This window comes from Pyrgilauda ruficollis, unplaced genomic scaffold (assembly GCF_017590135.1).
Source record: "Pyrgilauda ruficollis isolate IOZ18807 unplaced genomic scaffold, ASM1759013v1 scaffold3, whole genome shotgun sequence".
NCBI classification, from domain to species: Eukaryota; Metazoa; Chordata; class Aves; order Passeriformes; family Passeridae; genus Pyrgilauda; species Pyrgilauda ruficollis.
In genome coordinates, this window is record NW_024524377.1 from 12,166,734 (window position 1) to 12,184,568 (window position 17,835).

The 17,835-nt window shown below is 38.6% G+C and overlaps 1 protein-coding gene across 1 annotated transcript; it reads right to left on the bottom strand.

Moving 5' to 3' along the window:
* Positions 1 to 319: 319 nt before the first annotated feature.
* On the bottom strand, positions 320 to 17,811 carry PECR (peroxisomal trans-2-enoyl-CoA reductase). Its single transcript, XM_041473343.1, has 8 exons — positions 17,684 to 17,811; positions 14,512 to 14,645; positions 7,265 to 7,430; positions 6,507 to 6,588; positions 4,834 to 4,930; positions 2,523 to 2,633; positions 1,863 to 1,974; positions 320 to 1,736 (listed from the first exon to the last, which is right to left on the bottom strand). Exons 1-8 carry the CDS (start codon positions 17,799 to 17,801, stop codon positions 1,648 to 1,650), a joined length of 909 nt encoding a protein of 302 aa, XP_041329277.1. The 5' UTR covers positions 17,802 to 17,811; the 3' UTR covers positions 320 to 1,647.
* Positions 17,812 to 17,835: the final 24 nt, after the last annotated feature.

Genomic DNA, 17,835 nt, shown 5'->3' on the forward strand with positions numbered 1-17,835 from the left:
TGGGATATAATAAAAGTAATCAACTCACTTCCACTTCACTTTAAAGCCACAGTGCACATGTACCATAGAAACTCACAGTCAAACATAAAGAGAAAGTAAGTTCCACAAGTCTCAAGCTTATTCATATTTAACCTTCCTGTCCAGAAAGATGTTAAGGATGTTGGAATAAACTGTTAATAAACTAAATAACTTCACTTGAATGCAATGGGCTAGACTTCTAGAGTTAGTTATCTAACAAGTGCATTTTCTTCCAGGAATCCTCTTGCTGAGTACCCTCAACTAATATTTGGAATAAACAAAATATACCTTGTACAAGAGGTTTGAAAAAAATTGGCTTTATCTCTGTACCAATTTCTCAGTGTCACATAAATGACTGTCCAGTTACTAAGGAAAGAGGATAAAGCAGAAAGAACACACATGATGGCCCAAACTCCTCCTCCCCCGCCCAAAACTGGCATTCATTTCATTTTAACGAAAAAGCAACCTACATGTACCTATATAAGAACACATATATTACTGAAAGACACAAAAATCAAACATCATTGCAGAGAACAAACAACCATCAAACTCTTACATTCAGTCAAAAATGAAGTATTAAAAGTTCCCTTCTACAGCAGCAACTTGATTCCAGGAATTTCAGTTCTTACAGCAAACAAACACAGTCATTACATATTTTTATATTTTCATTAAAGTGAGCAGACATAGGAACATTTGCCTTAAAGTGAATAAAAAAATTTTAAAATATAACCTCTTCAAGTGATGTATTACAAAACTTCAATTTTTTAAATGGCATCTCTGCATAATTTGCAAAAACCACACCTAAAGACAGTAAGGAAAAAAATTCTGTTAACATTGTAAGATAACAAGTATGGATAAAAGGTGTTTTAGTTGGCAATGAAGAATTCCAAATTTCTCCTTTACTAGTGCAGCATACTGCAGAAAGCATTGCAATACACACCACGGATTTTTCATGTTAAATCTATAATGTATTTATTATCACTGTATCTATTATCTGCTTATTCTGTTATCAAATTTAAGTTGCAGCCAGCTTAACTCCTTTATGTCATTATATCTGCAAACAATTCAAAACATTCAAACGATGATATGCCACATTAGTTTGAAACATCAACAACAGTATTCCATCTTATTTTTATTTATTTTCAGATAAATACTTACTCTAGTTGGTAAAACCATTGTTGAACACTCAGTATGTGGCTGAACAGAAATAGTGTAGAGCTAACACTGACCCAAGGGCTACTGATGCAACTAATAGTAAAAGATGTAAATTACCTTCTCTGTAAATTCATCAAGGACAGAAGGATTCCTAAACATTCCCTCTTGGCTATCTTCAGTGCAAAATAAGTATTCTTTTTATTCACTTCTGGCTGGGATTCTTCATTACTTAATGCTCGTGTAAATGGATAATCTGTTTTTTCTATCTTTTCCCTTCCCAAAAGACTGAATGTTTTCAGGGTGACTGTTTTCAGAGGAGGGATGTACAATGTAAAGCCTTTCAAAAGTTTTAAATATAAACCAACAAAATCAAGGCACTTAATGTAGATACATATGAGCAAAATAAATTATTACTGAGAATGATAAGGTCAAATCACAAAGTGAGATTATCAGCAAGGGTAAAATCACTTTCTTTTACAGCCTTGGTTTGAACTTGCCAGAAACAAGCTTTTTCAGCATTTCAGAATTTTTTCCTTCTGGTGGGGATGGCCATCTGTCATGATCTGAGGAAAACAAATACAAGAATTTACTTAGTTGATTGAGAAACTAGACATTTTACTTTTGTGTCCTCCCACTGCAAAACTTCAGTCACTTGAAGGGCATTATTTTGTAGCCAATTTCTTTCTTACCAGGTATTTCTAGGCCATGGCCATACAAACTCTGGCCACCATCCACGACCATGGTTATCCCAGTTATGAATGATGCAGCTGGAGACAGCAGGAAACATACTGCCGGAGAGATCTAGCAAAAGAATGACATTTTAAAATCTTAATTTTAAAATGTCAAATTTTCATCTTTCTTAAACTGCGGAGAATTGTTCATGTCAAAGAAGTCTGCAAAAACTTTTACAGGCAAGATCTAGTAACATTTGCTACTTAGTAATGAAAACTGTAACAGCCTTCCAGCCACAAACATCAAGTATTTAACAGAGGAAAACAAGTAAGCTGTCAGAGAGCAGCATCAGATACCAAAAAACAACCAAAAAGATACACTTTTTTGCCCTTAATATTCATTCTTTCAGTCCTTCCTACTGAAGTCAACTTTTTCAAGAAATAATGTCTAGTATCAAACACTTCAGCTGTAAGAGGCAGCTGAATTAAATTTTCTGTGTAACAGTGACTACTGGTTAAGTCTCTCACTTGGCACAACCACACACTGGTACAAGCTTTCTTCTTTTTAAATATTCCATCACAGCGCAAAATTAGTCTTTTTTGTTCTCCATATAATAAAGAGGCTTCAAAATAGAGACAGAGCAGTAGGTGTACCAGAAGCATTCTGAAATACATTACCTCCTCAGGAACAGCTGACCTCTTGGCAGGAACCTTTGGTATGCTCTTTAACCACATCATTACACCTTGTTCTCCATAGTTTGCAACAGCAGTTTCCGAAAATACCAGTCCCTATTTAAAAACAGCACCATGAAACTTAAGTTCTCTTGCATACATTTAAACTGATCATTCTAAAATTGTGGAGTTGTCATTACTGATTTTTTGTGGGACTGAACTATCTAAAGAGCACTTGAATACAAGTTTTTGAATGTAATGGCATAGTATAATTTATACAAGAAGGTAATTTGGCTGCTAGCCACATCTCTGTTCAAGCACAATAATTCTGATTATTCCAATTTTCTGCTGTCACTTCAATAACAAAAAAGTGGAGTATAAAAAAACTCAGATGCTGCTTTGAAATTACAAGCATTGCATGTTAAATTACAGCAGGAAACTACAAAGCCACAAGAACAAGTTCTCCAAAGTTTCTTGTCATCTGTAGGAGCACTAGACCGATTTATTGTGAATTACAGAAGCAGACAGATTTCAGTCAGAATTCTGACTCTCCCTATTTAGCTGCTCTAGAAGCAGAAAAAGATGACTGTGTTTGCTCTGGTGACCACACAGTCACCAGAGTGACTGGTGAGAAGGAAGTTTTGAGAAGGAAGATAGCAATGTGAGCACAGAGTTACATTCACCAGCTAGGACAGAACTTCTGAGAGTCAAGTTAAAGTAAAATAGCAACATTTGAATTCACCTGTGAAGTGTATACTAAGATGTTGAAGATACCTGTATAATGTATGTAAAACTCTTTTTCAGAATGCACACTTCCCTCTCTATGTATCCATTCCCTACAGGTTACTCTCCTCTCCTAAAGCAGTAATAATTTTGTATTGTTACCACAGACCTGATGGGTCCACAAAGGTGACAGAAGTATTATTGTAACTACAACATGGACTTTTGTTACCAGCATAGTAACAAAGCTAGCAAATACTTCTAAAAGAGCCAAAGCCCTGAAGTGTTTGCTTGTCAAAAACGTCTTCTGACATGTGCTATAATTTCTAATCAGCATGATTCATTAGATAATTAGCATGCCTGAAAAGTATATTCACATAATAATGCTGTCTTAATTACTTACTTCCCCAAGACTTGATAAATCAGAAAAAGTAGATAAACAGGAAATACAACTCAGTACATCTTAACATCTAACATGTCTCCAGATGAATCGGGTCTCACAAAGGTTACATAAAAGCCTTTACCTGAATGATTAACACACATCTGCCATTAAGCATTCTATGCTATGCCAAACAAAGCAAGCCAGATGTTTTAGGACAAGAGGCACAACAGAATACACAGACATTCTACAAAAACAGTAGCAAGATCTTCCTAGGGATCACTTAAACAAACATGACACTTCACTTAAGACACTGTGAGATAAGCTAAATTCTGACTGTGGAAGTAGCTGACAAAGTATATGTTTCCTTTTTTAATTTCAAGGGAGTAAATGTGCAAAATAAATTGTGGATAAGAGAAAACTACAACAGATCACACATTCTCATATGTCAAGGCTAGAGCTTCTATATAACTTCTGTATTTGCAGCACTATAAAACGTAGCTGCTCTTTCTACACAGTTATTTAAAACAACTCTACCTGCTGTCTACTTCCTCAGAAATGTGGCAGGCATATTTTAGCTGACCTGTATAGTGGTTTCCTGTCTGCATCAATTTGTTATGAAAAAAATCAAAACACACATTTTTACATATGATTTCTCTGAAAGAAAGTACACTCCAATTACAATGTCTTTATATGCCTAAAGCTAAACTAACTTAACATGTAGGAGACAAAGTAAAAGGCATTATGTGAGACAGAGATTTTCAAAATAAGTTTGTAAACATAGGTGGAAACCATCAGCATTACCTGAACCTCAAACAGAAAGGTTTCCTGAACTCAGAAGTAATGTATCCATTACTGAAACACAGAGCATTCAGTAATTTTATGTCAAGGCTTTGTAAGACAGGTCACCAACTCCTACCAGTATTATTTCATTTAGCTATAAAAAAAACTAAAAACCAAGCGTGCCAAGTCAAGGCAGAAAGCAGAAGCAATTTTATCCCACATCCTCTGACTCATCATCCAAAAGTACAAAACACTGTCAAATGGTCCAAAGAACACAGTAAGGGAATTATAAAGAAACAAATATATAAACAATCCACAAGCAGTTACTGGTAATAAATTAAAAAAAAAATATTTAAAAATCTGTTTTGGTCCAAAAGCTCTAACTATGAACATATGTAACAGCTAATTTTAATCAGACCATTTGCTATTACTTACAGGAGCAACACTGTTGATTCTTACTCCACTGTGAGCCCATTCTAAAGCTAAAGTCTTGGTTAGGTTATCCACTGCAGCTCTTGCAGCTCCTGTGTGCCTATGGAGAAAAGAAAGCAAAGGAAGCATCTGTTCCCTTAGCTAGGAAGTTCCAGTGCTAATTCTACGGCAGCCTCATTAGGGTATCAGAGTGGTTTTCTGTGGCTGGACCAAGCATCTGGAAGAGAGAGACTCTCTAGTTTCCAAGTTTGACCATAGCTTCACCGTTTAAACAAGCAATGATTTGCTGTCATTGCTAGAAATACTTAAAATCTCTTTCCCAATGCAACACGGGGTCAGCTACACTCTACTGCAGGAGGAGGCTTATAAAAAGAGAAACAACTGAAGTTCAAACTGTGTAAAACTACCTGTAGCTTGCACAGGTAAAGCAACACCTGGAAGAACAGTGGTCTGGAAGATTTAAACAATCTTCTGACAAACATGATTAAAGTAAATCACTGTTCAAAAATTACTGTAGGTGGATGGAGATAGAGAGAATCAGAGTGAACTCCTACACCTCGCTGCTGTAGGTAACCAGTCTGAAATTATTACAAGTTTGAACAAATGCAAACAAAATTACTGCAGTAATGAATTGTAGACAGCTGTAGTCAGAGAAAATTAATAAATTTAGCTGCTTTAGCTAGCAAAAGAGACTAAAAGGAGACAGATACAATAGGTTCTCAAACACAGGGAAAGAATTAGAAAAGAATAAACCTAAGATAACTTATTCATGTGTTCAGGCCAGAAATAGATAACCACTAGGCACACTCTGAGGAAACATGACAACTTCTCTGTTCAAAATTAATATTTATAAAAAACTCTTATCAGGTGACTTTAGGCATGAGTGGTGGCTGGACTTGTAAAGGCATATCTTTTTCAACAGTACATTTCTGCAAGAAGTTCCAACTCAATTTAATTTGGAAGTAGTTTTGTCTATCCATCTGCATAAAATGGTTACTTAGGAAAATTTTTTCACCGTTATTCACAATGAGCTTGTTTTTCCTCTTAGTTCAACTCAAATTGAAACATCTTCAGCCTATTTGCCATGACAGCTGAACCAGATACCACAGTGGAGCTACTCAAACAACTGTAGCTTCAGCACCACCGTGTGGATCTCTATATTTATTCTGTACTGTGAAGAACAAGCTAGTGAGAAAATATGCTGCTGCTCCTTAAAATATGTTGGTTTTGAAAGCATTCAACCCCGAATGAGGATGAAGAGACCTAATGCAATTCTTGCTCAAAATATATTTTTATATTTCTTCAACAGAAACTCAATTTCCAAGTTAAAAAAAAAAAAAAAAAAAAAAACAAACAAAAAAAAAAAAACAACAAAACAAAAAAAAACACAAACAAAAAAACCCAGAGAAGGGAACCATTTCTAATTAAAGCTTCACTGGCAAGTCTTGCTTCATAGTTTCTTACAAACAAGTGGAGAGAGACCAGAGATGCCACCTACTGGATTATTAAGAGATCCCCACACATACAGCCAAGTGATACCCTTTCTCTCTCTTGACCTAACTACTGTATTTCTATACTCTGCTGCTGCCCGGTACACACCTTTCTGAAGGGTTTAGGAACACTTAGTATTTCTAGGGGAAAAATATAGGAAAGTATAAGAAGAAAATATATATTACGACATCCCAGGAAAGCCATTTCTCACAGCAGCAGTAATGTTGACAATGGCTCCTCCATGTTCCTGCATCCAGGCATTGTACACTGTATGAAGGAGGAAGATAACCTATAAATATCAGAAGAAATGCATACAAATGAACTTGCCAACTGGAAACCAAATTTGGAGTCTTAACTGCAATCACATTACACATTTGTCATAATGGTTTAGAAAACCAACCTGCTGTTTGTACCACAGCCTTGCCAATCCAGAGGTGAGACCATGAGGCAACAGGCACAGTCCAGGTAAGGCTCAAGGATTGTAACGAAGCACTTGATGGAAATTAAGATTTCATGTTTCCATGTAAATTACTTTAATTTCCACATTCCAAATGCTATCTGAGAATGATATACCATACTAAAATTTAAGCCTAAATTTATATGCCTGAAGAAAGTATTTTCCTATGTTATACACAGTGAATACAAGCCACAAAAGTTAAGTAGTTTTCCTATAGTCCTTTAAATGAGTATCCAAGTCAAGTGACTTCCCAAACCTGGCCTTAACCAGAAGATCATGCTTGCCTAAATGTATGTTTGTATTTATGAACAAATGTAATATACCATTTATTGCAAAGCTTTGGATGAGACTCAGGAAAACAAGTATCCACTGTCAGATAAGTGAATGAAAAGAGGAAGCTAGGGAAACTTGACATTCCTTATCTTCTGGTATTTCTGTAAAAAACAAAACCAAGTAAACATAAAAAGCTTAATGTTCAGACCTTACCTGCTTTGCAACAATAGAAGGTCCCTGTCAGATTTGTGTCTATCACGGCATTCCAGCCTTTTGCACGGATGGCTTCAGAAGGACTTGCAAACTGGCCCCCTCCATTATTCACCAGGAAGTCAATCTTCCCATGCAGACTTAGTGTAGACTTCACCAAAGCTTCTACCTGAAACAGTATTTGTTAGTGTGGTATGCTGATCAATGTCTACACCCAGTTTTGTTCTCAGACAGTATATTCTCCTTCATGCCCTTTTCACAGAAAAAGAGGAGGTCTAGCCTTCAGAGAGGCTGCAAGATTGGTAGACAGGTTTAGCCAGCCAAGAAGGACTGGGTTGTATCCATGTTTACTTCGGAAATTTTGCTGGTATAATGCAGGTGCTGCATAAAATACCAGCACCCAAAGAAGAAGGGGATTTAAGCTGCTGAAGATTTGTAAAATCAAACAGACACAAAAGCCCACTACACACAACCTACTAAGAATCTCCTGATGTTTTTCAGAAGAATGGGGGTGTTCACATGAGATCTGCAAAGAGTTCCATATAAGGTAGCTACTGTTATTTTTATCTGACCATATTCCTGACCATTTTAAATAGAAAACATAATTCATCCTGTGGAGTTTTATCACCTTTATATAGAAGTTCAGTATATTCACTACAGCTCTGACATATGAGTTGGCAATAGCCAGTCTCCTTACACAGAGCAAGAAGGTTAATTACCCTACAAAACATGAAGTCTAAAAAATGCTGGAAATACAAATTATCTTCTTAAGCAAAACTATTATTGCAAGATAGTAATAAGAACTCCATAGCTACTTAATAATTTAATATTTATCTCAAGAAACAAGAAATGGGACAAAATGATTGTTTCCTGCTTACATCATCAATCATAACTAGATACCATGCATCAGTTATTCCTACTCAAGCATATATAAAAAGATAACCTAGCATCTGTGGTCAGAGAAAACAGAACAAAAACAGAAAAAAAAACCCAGAAAACCAAACAGGTGGAGCAATTCTGCCACTCAAACAGATTGGGCTAGGGGAAGAATATAAATCAGCCTTTCTCTGTATTGAGTTAGCAATAGAACATCAGAAACAAAAAAAAAAGTGCAAGCAATGCATTATATGTATCTCACAATGAGTGTTACCACCCAGTCTCACAAATAGGTGCCTTTCTATCTACTTACTAATCTTTTATTTCTAACAGCACAGAATGGTTTAACAGGACAGTATGGATCCTGTAAGCATGCACCTCTTGAAAGAACAAAACCCTAAACAAACCTATAATGAGTGAAAAACTAGTGCCTGCTGGGAAAAAATGCCTTCAATACCTAAACCCCATCTTCAAATTCTGAATGTCAGCTTATTCCTCACTTATTAGTCACTGCAGGTTGTGGGATGTGAGAAAAAGCCCAGAAAACCAAAACATCTGTGACAGCAGTCCCAAACTCATAGCTTGCAAGAACAGCCATGCCACAAGGACATTCTGGCTTTTACTTTTCTCTTGTTGTGAGCAAAGGAAAGTTCTGTCTGGCTAGGCAGCAAAAGTTATGCTTTGCTCAGCAATAACAAACTCTTCTCCCTGTCAGTCTGAGAATTTTGCTTTGAATATTACTCTCTGTAAGTTACTGAAATATGGGCTCATTTATGGAACAGAAATGGTTTCAGTACAAAGAAGATTTGAACAGACTAAGGCTATTCACACTGTGAAATACGAGAAAGAGAGAATGAAAAATGCTAAGAATGATAAAAAGAAAAGACTGAAAACAAATTAACAAGAAAAATCCACTGAAAACAGACATTAAAACAACTTTTCAACAGCTGGAAAAAAATGTATGTTATATGCTATAGCATATCAATTCAAAATGGTTCATCTGTTGCACTAAAGGAACTGTTGTTGCTCCTACGAGTTGCACCATATTCTCAGGGGGAAAAAAATTAGAAACCAACCACAACAAACACATATCAGTTCTGCTTTCTGAAAGCCAGGAAAGGCCAAAGGTTCTCCAGTGACAGCTCAGATGGCTCCAGCTGTAGCAATCTTCACAAAGTCTTCTGTGCTGTAGGAAAGTACCACTGCAGTGCTTCTCCCACTTACAGCAAACATGGTGGCAGCGGCCAGCAGCACAGGGAGAAGGAGGGTCTGGTAGAACACATTTAAATCACAGTGACTTCTAAAGAGGATTCTTTTCTATTGCTATAATTAAAATATCCACTTGGAAAGAGCTTCTTAGAAAAGCTATTAAAGACTCTCTTTGGAAGCAAAGCAAAGCTGCATGAGATAGAGCTACTAGTTTAGGACATTCTTCTGAAAAAGACAGAAAAGAATAAAATCAGGCACTTCAGACATAACCAGAAGACTGGAACATATAATAAGGAACAATAAGGAACTTATCTGCCATGTGACTTCAACTTAGATGTATTAGGCAGTAGCACATACTCACAAACAACTGAGATGACAGCAGTCACTGACTCGGGGAAAAGGGACAAATGTCCACATGCATTCACAGGCAACCCTAAGAGAGTAAAATACACAGGAAACCAACCCACTACAGAGTTTCACAGATTTGTGATATGGTGGCTAGAACTAATAGGCATTCTGGCACAGTGGTAACAGGTATTTTTACTGTGTTACTGCTGTGTTATTTAAAAGTAAAACAAGAAGAATCTCTTATCCACAACTCCCCACCAAGCTACAGTCTTTCACTACAGGCTTCACACAGACAGGCATTAAGTATTTATAAACCAACTGAGCCTATGCTAAGCTATAAAGTTTATTGGAAAAGAAAAGCAGCTAGTGAGCTCAGACAAAAGGTACATGCTAAGTAGCACTGCACTGAGTCTGTCTGAAGTTGTCTTGTTGATGTCCAATTGACAGATTTTACCCTCAGGGTCTGGTCCAGCAGCAGGTTCTGTTGCTGGAGTTCAAGTATGGAAAGGAGACACCATGAACAGAATTCTGAATTGTTGATTTCAAGAACAGCTGTGGCCCACCAGAAGTACAAGGATTTCTTTTCCACTTACCTAGACACGTAAGCTTCTACTAATCTAGGTGGCAGTTAAAGAAATGTTTGTCCACAGAGTATTGCAAAAAGGCTTTACAAGTATAAGGATTTAAAGAGTATTGCTGCCTGTCTCAGAACACTGTCAAGGCCACAGAAGGAACTTATCAAAAGATGATAAGCCACCAAAGCAGGAGCTTCCTGAGAGAAGCACAGAAGGGAGGAATTTGCAACAGGAAAGCATTAATTCCAGGCCTAGCAGAGGTAAGATCGGGTTAGAACATCTTGGTTAATGCATCCAGACAAAAGTGCCCACTGTGGCAAACTGTAGGAAAGGAAGCAACTGCTCATACACATCACCCCAAGTTATGGGAATGGCACCTGTGACCACCCCATGGGTACTTGAAACTTGGCCAGTGTGAAGGTGGTATCCCCAGAAGACTGACAGGACACTGCTGCATCCACAGCTCGTGACCATCATCTGCTTGGTCTCTGTCTCTCTCAGGCTCTCTCCCTGCCTTCCTCCCCTTAATTCAGACATTCATTCCTCATGTCTTGTCCCTGTCAACAGATTTTGCTGTTGCTCAAAATTCAAGACACAAAAAGAGATAAATAAAGATACACATGCACACAGAACTGTCTGGTTTGCATCTCAGCAAGATGCAAATGATCTCCTCTCAACACATTATGAGGCCAGGAAATATGCAAACAATGAAAATCACTTGAGTTTCATAATCACTAAGAAGCAACATCTATCACTATATACACTCCATACCACAGGAAAAGGGAACAGGTGCACAATCACTGCTCCAGGATAAGGCCCCATGACAGAACATAGAAATATATTCTAATGACAGAATAGAGAAATCTCAAGTCCTCTTATCCCAGAACCCTCTACTCTGCCATTTAAAAAAAATAAAACAGGTTTTTTACCCTTTACAGAACACTCAATGGAAAACTAGTCAAAACCAGCAGCAAACTCCTGACAAAAATAAGCCTGACAGGTTATGCAGTGGTTCAAAATCCTCCATCAAGCAGGATTATTTCTTGCACATTAAACAAAAAGTAAGCTTTGCTAGAAAGCAGAAGGGCTTCTGAGGATGAAGATTTAGAGACTTAAAAATGTGAATTCATTAAGCTATTCCCATGATATTTGCCATCAAGCTTCTGCAGTAATTAATTCACTGCACCTTCTTTGCCTCTTCCTAGGCCAGAAAGAGCTCTAACAAACATCCTGGACTACATGGTGAGGGATGAACCTTCTAATGCTTGAATTTCACAGATCCAAACTAGAGGCATGAACTGTGTCATCTTCAAAGCAGGTCAGTTACTTTAAGATTTGCAATAGGAGGCAAAAAATAATCTTCCGGCAATTTGAAAGCAACCTAATCTTTCTTAAATTTTCCCTATTCAAAGTCTTCCCTCCAGTTTATAAAATTCAAACCAGGACAAAATTTATAGAGGCCTTTAGAGAAATGCAGAACAACTGATAGAGAAGGAGGGATTATAAAAAATGGCATTCTGTAATAAGAAGAAATGGCGTGATCCTACAGGTGATCAGGGTGGCTTCCTTTAAAACAAAGATTTACTCTTAGAAAGACTTCAATGAGATGTCAGAGAGAATGATATATTAAATGAATTATGTACTTCTTCAGGAAACTTCCCGGGCTTTGAAGCTTGTGATAGATCACTTCTGACATCTAAGGGAGCTTGAACTCCGAAGTTTTTTTTTCTCCTGTTGAAACATTTATAATGTTTTTCTCCTGCACATGTTCTTTGGTACCTGGTATAAGAGCTAAGAAGGAGGATGTTGTGACTCACACAGAATTCTTGCAGGGGCTGCTCCTCTCTACCCAACAATGTGCTCCCGTGATTTCTGAGGTAAATACTCTTCACTCACACTAAGCTGAAAGCAAACAATGAGTTGTAATGTTACTAATGAGTAGCACACAGGACCAACACAGTTGTAACTAGTCTCACTTCTTTCACGAGGGAAACCAAAAGCTGACATGCCCTCTCATCCCCTCTTCCACTGTAACAGGAAACTCTTAATGCATTTGTGAAAATACTGAAGTGAGTTATATTAATGTGTTACCTTTACTCAGTATTTGCCTCCTAGGCTAGAAAAGTCCTTACCAACATCTTTTACTGATTCCTGTTCCTATGACTCCAAGTCGCAGGCACTAAATTTTAAGTTAAGAATGGAGTAGGTTTTAAAAGTGGATGTACATACTCTTTGAATCTAAGTAAAAGCCCAAAGGTACTTTTCCTCTAGTTTCTACAAGGTAAGCAAGTGAAAATTAGGAAAAAAGTACTTTTCACCATTGCTGCTCTAGGAGACATACTAAATAAGCAATAGTAAGCAGTGGGATGTGGAAAACCTGCCAAACCTATCAGTTCTGACAGTTTTTAGCAGTGTAAGTTAACAATCGTTAATTTGAGTTTATCTAGTTTCAACCTACAAAGTACCTAAATGTAAGGAAGCACTATCCTCACTACAAATTTGAGAGCTGAAAACACAAATTTCTGGTCCAATGGTAAATTCAGAAATTAAGTAACATACGGTCAGGATTTAGAAATCTTTGAGAATCTCAGCATTAACAGAAGAGAACAGAGCCAGAGAGGCACAAGCTGAAACTTCCACTGACAGGAGACATCCAATAGAAGCTTCACTAATATAATATGAAAAGTTCTAGGAAAGTTCTGGTGTGTCTGTAAATGGGCAGAGTTTAAATTGGAAACAGGACAATTCTATGATAAAACTGCAAGGTAATAGCAAAGACAGAAGTTTCTTCAAGTATCAGTATGGCTATCCATAACACAGTATAATGCCTAAACTCTTTACACAGCATTATAAAGAAGGCTTGAAAAGCACCTTCAAAAATTTCCAAAGCCACTTAAGCCTGTTTTGTCAAATAGGCATTTAGCCACACTTAAGAAGGAAATAAATAAGGAATGTCAGTTTAGTGGAGATTACCTTATTTCACCATCCAAGCAAGCCCCAAACTATCTCACAGACCGCTGTAGTTCTCACTGATCAATTCCACACTGATAAAGAAGTAAGGTTCACCTGCAGAAGGTTGTTAAGTATGCCAGAGTACTTTCTGCAAGAAACACACCTGAAAAAAAGCTTAAACCTTTTTTCCTCTTTACCTCTTTTCTTTCATGTAGCTTTAATCATGCAAGTTGCCCTCTGACATCTGCCATAACCTATTATGTTGCACTGCTGATGCTAGTAAATACACACCTAAAATTCACTGGTAAGTGAAGTGACATACTGCACAGCCCCAGGGTTCATCTCCTTCAGGAGAGAAAGTCTGAGTAGATCACTATAAATATTTTATGGCAAAAACTGTTCCACAAGGGAAGAATTTTAATTTTTGTTTTATGGCTATATCTTAGAATATTTCCAGCATCCTTACAGCTACTGAAGGTCATTAATATTTAGGTTAAGAGATACTTTGAGAGGTTTAGAAAAATGCTGCAATCAGTGGTTACTGGAAGATTTTCTAGCTATCTTCATAAAGTTAAAAATCCAACCTGAAGTAGGGCTTTTAAATATTTAATTACAGAGATAAAAGAACTAGGAGGTGCATGCAGACTTGAAGAACCTGGATTATGTACTTTTGCTCTTGATCTTCCCTTTTCTGTAATATGAAGAAAAAAATTTAAAATCAACTTGAATAGTAACAGAGATGGCAATGAGAAATACCTCAAACTGTAACCAAAATTTCTGACATGGCTAAAATATTATGTATCTGTGGGGTTTTTTGGCTTTACTACAAGCCAAACTGACAATGCAGGGCACTTGTGTCAAGTCACAAGCATTCAGATTCCATGCTATGCCTTCCTGTTTGAAGGAACTATTCTGAGGTCTCCATCTTCACAAGTTTACACCCCCTCACTTCTGTCACAGCAATGTGACAAAGAATCATGCTAAGTGGGCTCTGCCTCACTGTAGAACATGCCAGTTACAAGGACTGCATCTCCCAGAAATATCTGAAATATGTAAGCGTGGTCAGAAAAATATTTGCCAGTATTTACAAATGCTTTTTTGCTTACATGGCTAACAAATGTCTTTCCTTGAAAAGCACACCTATCCAGATGAATTTACTGATCTTTGCTCCACCTTTCCCCTGATCTAAGCTACTTTTGAGAAGGCCAGAAATCTTTAGAGAGCTGAGAATTTATATACACAATATGCTTCTGATATGTTAAGCCCCAGAACTAGGTCACTAATCGTTACCTCCTCTTCTTTGCGGATATTGCACGCTATGGGGGTCACCTGGGCAGGACTCATGGAGGCAAATCTGTTATTCAGCTCTTCTGCAGCAGCTTTTAATCGGTCAAATTTACGAGAGGCAATAACAACACTGCAACCTGTGTGTGGAGACAAAATGAAACATCATTCAGCTAACACAATTACGCTGGTTTTTAGTAACATCATGGAGATATCTTGTAGGATGTGCATTTATTAGTCACTGACTAGAAAATACAGTGTTGAAATTCTTGCCAGAGAGAAATGACTGATGTCAGATGCTTCTTAGCAAAAAAATCCCTCTGTGCCAGGAAAAGAGCAATTAAAAAAAATGTCCACAAGATTTCCTCTCCTTCCTGCAGAAGAGAAGATAGCCTGTGAGTTGCAGAGTCAGCAAAGCAGCTTTCAGACATCACTTCTGCTGCTTCTGCTCACAGCTGCCTCATTTATCAATTAAGTGATTTAAAGATGTTTCAGCAGGTCTTGATTACAAAAAATGCTTGCTCTTAGAACCACAAAAATAATCTTCTTGTACAACTGGTTGTAATTTTGACTAGCAGTGAGTAAATGTAATGGTCTGGTTTTTAACTCTGCAGAGACTGAAGGAAAGGATAATAGCCTCACAAGATCAATCCCTATCTGCAGTCTACAGACAGCAGGAACAGAGCCCTCCCTGTGGCACTGCAGAATCCTAGCTGCAGAAAGGAGAGAAAAAATAAGGCAGGAGCTCAAGTACTCCCTTTTTTCAGCATTTGGAGGCAGAAGGATTCATTCTATGGAGAAAAAACAATGCAGGTGCCAAATTTAAGTCAAGCACTCATACTACAACCAGTCTAATTTCTTCATCTTCTTTCCACATCAGTGGACTCAGGACAGCTTTAGGGCTTCAGCAATTGCTACTACACAGACTAAACCAAAGGACACCAAATTAATTCCTAGTGCAAATCCAGCAGGCATGCAATATCATGCAATGGATAAGCAAATTACTAGCCAAGTAGGCAAGGTCTTCCTCCCAGTTTGCTCCTTCCATTATCTTAGCATTTCAGCAGAAGTAATCTCTTCTTCATATCAGGTCTGCTTCTCATCTGCTTTAATATAAACCATCCTCAGCCAGCCAAAAAAAAAAAAAAAGGAAAAAGTTAACATCTTGCCAGGTGTGGGGTTTTTTTTCCCTCCTCTGCTGCAGAGTGGAATTTGGCCTCTCTTGTGATCAAGCAAACACCAGAATCAACTCAAAACAACTAGAGGGAGGAAAGAGCAGCAAGCTGTTCATTTGACTCAGGCTGTCTCGTGAAACATATATTAAAAAAAACACATTAAAAATAGAGGAGTTTAATTCTTCCAGGGAGAAACTTTACAACTATGTGTCCTCAGGAATAGGAGCTTCACCTTTAATTAGTGACCATCTTAAAACAACACATGTTAAGACAGTAGTCACTGGTTTTTTCTAAATTAAGAACTCCATTCACTTGCACAACCTAACTAAAGCAAAGTTCATAAAATGCCACACACAATTACCAGTTAACACAAAATACTGAATCACAGTAGCCCAGTTGTATTTACCAACTTAAGTGCTTATCAATAGACACATTGATATAGAATAAGGTCCAGTAAGAGACTATATTTTTGCGAAATGTACTAACTGGGAGAGGGAGAGATTCTAATCACTGAAGAATATTTGGTACATAGTGTGCAAGCTGACAACGTCACTTAATTTTCTTCACAAAGAGTGACCACACGGTTTCCTGACAGGGTCAGGGAAAACGGCACAAGTTTCCAGATAAAAGGTTTAAATTTGCCCAGAAGGCCTCAAAGGAGACTGGTTATATAAACAATGTATATGATGACTAGCATTACGGGTCACTGCTCCTTTGCCTGTAAGAACCAGCCCCCCTTACCTGAAGTGCAGAGTATACATGGAAATAGTTCCTAAATCATCATCTTGTCAGAAGTAACCAGCAAGTCTACAGGTGAGGAAGGTTACTCAGTCAGTCCTGAGCCCTGTATAGCTCTTTCTTCATTTTTTCTGATGTGCTTTATACAGATTTGTTTTCTATTGTGTTCTATTTAGGCTGTTACGGACACACTTTTGTTATTGTATCTTGTTTGAGAAAAACAGCAAAGATCAAATTAAGCACAATTTTAAGGTAACTGGGTAACATCACCAACCAACAGTGTGTGATGACGCTTAAAAAGCACCTCTTTAAAGCATCATGTAAGGACACCTGGAAAAAAAAAAATACTCAGTTCCCCAATAATACAAAGGTAACAGAACTAATCCTCCATTCAGCTTCACAAAGCAAGTGGAAAGCTGCGGTACAAAGGCAAGGAAAGACAGAGATGTCTCCCAGCACAGCGTAACAAAGAAAGCTCTTTACTATGCAGTGCAGCGGTGCACATTCCAACAAGGCAAACCACGGGAGTGTGACACCGAGAGGTGTAACGCTAGCGCCGGCATTCTGAAGGCGCTGAATCTAATGGTGACAATAAACTATCCAAACCCAGCCTGCTGCCGATGATCCCTAGCAGAGTTGAAATCTGCAGGAAAGGTGTTGCAAGGTGGATGTAGGAGTCATTCCTACCTCTCCTGGTCTCGTATCAGAAAGTCAGGAGACTGCCTTTCACTGTAGGTTTTACCACTTCTCTGTATTCAGAGGGGAAAGAAAAGCTACGCCGTGCATCTTGAAGATGTTCTTCAATTTCAGGACGTTCCTGAAATCGCAGACACCGGGAGAAGCACCACGTCCCTAAGATGTAACTGTGCGGGCAGCAGTTTAAGATACTGCTCTGTAAGAATCAAGGTTCAACAACCTCGTAAACCCTCCAGTTAAAGCAAGACGAGAACTCACTGAAGGGAGAGTCTGAGAGAAAGGGTCCTGGTTCAACATAACCTCACTGACCTCTTGTGTTTAAAAGAGCGAGTATTTTGCGGGCCAAAAGGCACAGCCCCACATGAACCTCACCTCGTACCCCTTGCTGATCTTGTCACAATGTCCCACCCACGGGCTCCTCGCACCGTCCCCGAGAGCCGTCAGCCCCCGAAAGGCAGCACCGCCCGCGGGCACTTCCTGACGGCCCCCCGAACTCCATCCGCCCTCCCAACACCCGCCTGGCCCCGCTGCCCCACCGGGGCTTCCTGCGGAGCCCGCCCCGCGCCCACCTAGCGCCAGCAGGTCGGCGGCGATGGCCTTGCCGATGCCGGTGCCGCCACCGGTGACAATGGCGACCCGCCCGCGGAGCAGCCCCACCGCCAGCAGCCCGCGCCCCGCCGCCGCCATCTTCCCCCTGCTTCCCTCCCCGCTGCCCGCCTCA

Coding starts and splice junctions, on each gene's coding strand:
- PECR (XM_041473343.1), bottom strand. CDS start 17,801: ATGGCGGCGGCGGGGCGCGGGCTGCTGGCGGTGGGGCTGCTCCGCGGG. Junction 6,589..7,264: donor CTTCTATTGTTGCAAAGCAG/GTAAGGTCTGAA, acceptor TCCTTCATACAG/TGTACAATGCCTGGATGCAG. Junction 1,737..1,862: donor CCATGGCCTAGAAATACCTG/GTAAGAAAGAAA, acceptor TGTTTTCCTCAG/ATCATGACAGATGGCCATCC.